The sequence below is a fragment of the Nicotiana tabacum genome, chromosome 12, assembly GCF_000715075.1.
Source record: "Nicotiana tabacum cultivar K326 chromosome 12, ASM71507v2, whole genome shotgun sequence".
In the NCBI taxonomy this organism is placed as follows: Eukaryota; Viridiplantae; Streptophyta; class Magnoliopsida; order Solanales; family Solanaceae; genus Nicotiana; species Nicotiana tabacum.
The window spans coordinates 129,484,111-129,489,893 of NC_134091.1; the positions used below are offsets into that span (position 1 = coordinate 129,484,111).

The window sequence follows — 5,783 nt, forward strand, 5'->3', positions numbered from 1 at the left end:
TGCTCATCCGGGAATATTTCCTAGATGACATCTCCCTCAGCTACATGATTCTGAGTTTCTAACCTGGACAAGTGATCAGCCACTTGATTCTCTGATCCTTTACGGTCTCGGATCTCCAATTCAAATTCCTGCAAGAGTAAAACCCAATGGATTAGCCTTGGTTTAGCATCTTTCTTTTCAAACAAATACCTGATGGTTGCATGGTCTCTGTAGACGATGACTTTGGTGCCAACCAAATAGGCCCAAAATTTATCGAACGCCCACACTACAGCAAGCAACTCCTTTTCTGTCACAGTATAATTTATTTGAGAGGGAATGAGAGTCTTGCTTGTGTAGTAAATGGAGTGAAATATTTTGCTTCTCCTCTGGCCCAATACTGCCCCAATTGCACCATTACTTACGTCACACATCAGCTCAAATGGCTCGTTCCAGTCAGGAGCCACTATGATTGGTGCACTCACTAACTTCTTTTTCAGCTCCTCGAATGCTTTCAGACAAGCATCGTCAAACTTGAACGACACATCCTTCTCTAACAACCTGCACAAAGGAGAGGAAATTTTTGAGAAATCTTTTATAAATCGACGATAAAAACCTACATGTCCCAGAAAAATCCTATCTCCTTTTACTGAAATCGGTGGTGGAAACTTTTCAATTGTTTCCACCTTAGCCTTGTCAACTTCCAGTCCATCTTTGGACACCCTGCGTCCCAGCACTATACCTTCACGTACCATAAAACGGCACTTTTCCCAATTCAGTACCAGATTAGTCTCCTCACACCTAGCAAGCACTTTAGCAAGATTGATTAATCATTCATCAAAAGAAGGACCAAACACAGAAAAATCATCCATAAACACCTCCACAAACCGTTCCACCATATCAGTGAAAATAGCCATCATACACCTTTGAAAAGTCGCATGTGCATTACACAACCCGAATGGCATTCTCTTAAATGCATAAGTGCCATAAGGGCATGTAAAAGTAGTCTTTTCTTGATCTTCCGGGGCAATAGCAATCTGATTATACCCCGAATAACCGTCAAGGAAATAATAGTATTCCTGTCCGACTAACCTGTCAAGCATTTGATCAATGAAAGGGAGAGGGAAGTGATCTTTTCATGTAGCATTATTCAACTTCCTATAGTCTATGAATATTCGCCAACCAATCACAGTCCTAGTTAGGATTAATTCATTTTGTTCATTTATAACAACAGTCATACCCCCCTTTTAAGGTACATATTGAACAAGGCTTACCCACTTGCTATCGGAGATAGGAAATACTACACCTGCGTCGAGCCACTTAATTACTTCTTTTCTTACCACCTATTTCATGATTGGATTGAGGCGGCGTTGATTCTCTACGCTAGGCTTGTGTCCCTCCTCCGTGAGTATTTTGTGCATGCAGAATGCAGGGCTAATACTTTTTATGTCAGACATCGTCCAACCTATGGCATGTTTGTGCTCCTTCAGCACCCTTAAGAGCTTTTCCTCCTGCAATTCAAATAAATGAGAAGAAATAATCACAGGTAAAGTGTTATAATTTCCCAAATATTCATAATGAAGATGAGATGGTAAGGGTTTAAGTTTCAATTTTGGGGCCTTATCAACTGAGAGTTTAGGAGGCGGGCCGATTGGCATATGCATAGGCTCAAATTGGGTTATTTCTCTTATGTATTCGCACGATGCATCCAGAATTTGCAACATCTCCTCAACCTCTTCTTCACGTTCCAAGTGATTGAACAACATCAGTGCCTTTTCTAATGCATATTCTTTAAACGCCCTTGGATCTACGGCTAGTTCATTTATATCGACCACCGAAATCATGGCCAGGTCCTCGTAATGACGAGGAAGCTAAATGGCTCGATATACATTGAAGACTGCTTCTTCATTGTCCACCCTCAGGATCATCTTACCCTCTCGGACTTTGATAATTGCATCTCCAGTTTCCAAAAGAGGCCGTCCCAAGAAGATAGGAACCAACTCATCTGTCAAATAATCTAGGATGATAAAATCTGTAGGAAAAATAAACTTCCCAATCTGCAGCAAGACGTCCTCAATTACCCCCTCAAGATAAACATAAGATCTATTAGCTAACTGTAGCATCACTGTGGTGGGTCTCGGAGCTCCTAACCCCAATTTTTTGAACACTAACAACGGCATCAGATTGATACTTGCACCCAAATCACACAAGGCTCTACCCACATCAAATTCACCAATCCTCACGGGGATGGTAAAACTACCCGGATCCTTAAGCTTTTGTGGAAGCTTATGTTGAATCCTGGAAGTGCACTCCTCAGTAAGTGCTACGGTCCCAAACTCAGTTAACCTCCTTTTATTTGCCACTATGTCCTTAATATATTTTACATATTTGGGGACCTCACGGAGCATGTCCACCAAAGGGATGTTTAAATGTATCTACTTCAGCATATCTAGGAATTTGTAAAATATGTGGTCATCATTCTTCTTTCTAAATCTTTGAGGAAAAGGGGTGGCGCCCTCTCTGATTTTTGCTCAGGCTCTGTTTTGTTTCTCTCATCTACCTCTACAGGTTTTGGCATTCTTTCATCTTCGATCCCAGATTGCTCATTTTTCTTCTTAGGCAGTTCTACCAACTCTCTCCCATTTCTCAATGTCACTGCATTAACTTGAGGATTTCTCTCGGTATCACTTGGAAGAGCTCCAGCAGGTCTAGTATTCTGATTGTTAGCCATTTGCCCAAACTGCCTCTCTAGATTTTTGAATTCTGTGCGCAATTACTGATTGTCTATCAAGAGCTTTTTCATCATGTCTGTCAAACTCTCCACTGGTTGTTGTGGGGGTTGAGGTGGATGATTGTAATTCGCCTGAGGCCTGATATTCTGATTTCCACCCCAAGAGAAGTTAGGATGATTCCTCCAGTTCGGATTGTATGTGTTACCATATTGAGCATTTTGATTCATCGGCCCTCTAGCTTGTTACCCCACGTAGTAGATGGATTCAGGATTCATGGGACATATGTCACTTGTGTGACCTTCACCACATAACTCGCAGCAAGTAGACATATGTTGTACATGTTGCATCTGTTGTGCTTGGTGCATTGCCATTTTATTCATCTGATTCGCTAATCTCGCTATATCTGCCCCATTGCTGAGAAGTCATCAAGCTCGATCAAACTTGTTGCCTTTTGTTTAAGTGCTCTTTGTGGTTCCCCATCTCCTTTCCAATTATTATCAATAACAGTTAAATTGTTTAGCAGGATCTAGATCTCACTATACGGTCTTTCCATGCAACTACCCCCACATGCTGAGTCGAGATTCATATTTGATGCCTCATCCAACCCATCAATGAAAGTGTGACCCAACACCTTATCTGTGTGACAATGGTGTGGTTAGTCTCTGAGTAACTTCTTGTATCTTTCCCAAGCTTGTCGAAGAGTCTCACCATCTCGTTGTTGAAACCCAAGAATCTGGCTCCTCAGTGACTTTGTCTTCTTTGTGGGAAAAAAGCTTGATTAAGAATTTCCTTGCTAGATCATCCCAATTATGGATTGAGTTCGCGGGCTCTTTTTGTAACCATTCCTTAGCTTCCCCCAGCAGTGAAAAGGGAAACTGTGTCAGCCTGACATAGTCCTTGGAAACTTCGGATAATTGTAAGTGTCTATAATTTTCAGGAAGTTCTGAATGTGCCTTTGTGGGTCTTCATGAGATAGACCCACATATTGCCCTGTGGACTGAATCGGCTATACCGTGTACTTTTTGAGTTCAAAGTGACCCGTGATATCAGGCTTCACAATCACCTGAGTCATAAGAGCCAGATTGGACCTTGCAGCTTCTATCACCGGATGCTCTTCATTACCTGCCATATCTACTGGCTGTGGTTGAACTACGATGTCCAACTCTCTTTCAATTCTAGTTCTAGCTTCAACTTCCTGCCTCACTCTATGAAGTATTCGTTCGATTTCAGGATCAAGAGGAAGGAGATTTTTTGCACTTCTACTTCTCCGCATTCAAGAGAAGAGCCTGCGTTATCATAAATAAAGCAAACTAAAAATTAGAACTTGAACAAATAACGAATAAAATCTTAACTTAACTAAACAATCAATAACTAAGTTCCCAGAAACGGTGCCAAAAACTTGTTGGGACCAAACACACATGCAAGTATACGTGATTGTCAAGTAATAAAGTGACTCGAAAGTTGGATGTCAAACCCACAGAGACTTAGATTGATCGTTAACTAAGCAAACTAAAATTAATTAATTGTCCAAGATATTTAAGAGTGATATTTTTCTATTAATCTACTATTGCGGAAATTAAACAAATAATAACTAAATTATCAAGAATGCAATTTTGTATGACGAGATTTCACTTCAGAGGAGATGGAAATTCCAGGGTTGTGGTTGGTTTATCAATCCTATTAAGCTCATTGATCACACTTGTTAATCCAGATTATCTATGGTTGCTAATTAACCGGATCGTTTATATGAATAGCATGTTCCCACAATACTACTCGCCTGCCCATAATATATCAATCCTATATTCCTATGGTATTGAGTCTATCATGAACAAATATAATACGGTATTTAATTAAGCAAGACTGTTAGGTATATTCCTATCCTAACCGTGAAATCTTCCCCCGGGCCACAGGTTTAGAAATAAGCTCTCTCTAATTCTACTCTAATCTAAACACGGCTTTCCCAAGCATAGCATAGATAGTAGGGTGAATTGGTAGCTACAACAATTCACAAATTAAAACTAGAATTAAATAAATAACCACAAGATGATAATCCGAATTAACGAAGATGTAATTAATAAACGTTAATAATCATGTCAACCACAACCCTAGAAATTAGAGTGCTTAGCCACTCATGTTCGTAGTAACAATTTTCCAAGTATTTTTCATAAATAAATTACAAAGAAAATATAAAGGGATGAAGAACTCTATGATTTTCTCCTCCAAAAGTTGTCCATGTGATGTTCTTGCCTCCAGTCGCCAAAAACTCCTCAAAGTGGCATTTTTAGGTGTATTTATATCTGTTGGAAAAGACCTAAACGTGTAGGCCAAGTCCTAGTCAAACCAGGAGATGAAATAAATCTTCAAAACTCGGACTGGACCTCGCCCTAGTCCTGGCATCGCGGGGCTAATGCCTGGTTAAGCTGGACTTTGCCTGGCCTCGTTAGGTCTAATGCCTGGTTAAGCTGGCCTTTGCCTAGCCTCGCCAGGTCTAACACCTAGTTAAGCTGGCCATTGCTTGGCCTCACCAGGTCTAACGCCTGCATACAAGCCTGGCATCGCCAACTTTTTCTTTTTCACTGTTCTCGAGCACACTTTCAACGTTTAAGTATCCCTTTTACTCTACTTTCATCTCCAATTCACATACGTATAAAATAGACTCCATTACGCGCAAATAAAGTGTAATTTATCATTAAAGCATGTAAAATACAAGGCAAATAATGTACGAAACTATGGAATTATAGCCACACATCAGGCGCGTTGTGTTTTGACTTACGGATGTTCATCGGTATTGCAGTACTCACCTGGTTGATAGACTGTTGATATTTAAATTATTTCTATGTGAAACAGAAGAATTATGAAAGTATTCCTCATGGGATTATCGTGAATGGAAGATGTGTTAGTCATTTTAATGCTAGAGTTGGGATCAGTTACTGTGATTCATGTGTTTGATGAATTTGGAGACTGGGAGTTCTCAGAAGTATATTGTTTCGGGGTTGCGACCTATTTGAGATGACTATTTTATTTAAAACTCGGTGGAGGCACTAGTTGCGTTAATTATTTGTGATAGCTATGCGC

General features: G+C 40.2%; 1 protein-coding gene across 1 annotated transcript; it reads right to left on the bottom strand.

The window, feature by feature from the left end:
• Positions 1-1,847: 1,847 nt before the first annotated feature.
• On the bottom strand, positions 1,848-2,384 carry LOC107823525 (uncharacterized). The gene has a single exon (XM_016650183.2). It carries the CDS (start codon positions 2,382-2,384, stop codon positions 1,848-1,850), a length of 537 nt encoding a protein of 178 aa, XP_016505669.2.
• Between the last annotated feature and the right edge of the window lie 3,399 nt (positions 2,385-5,783).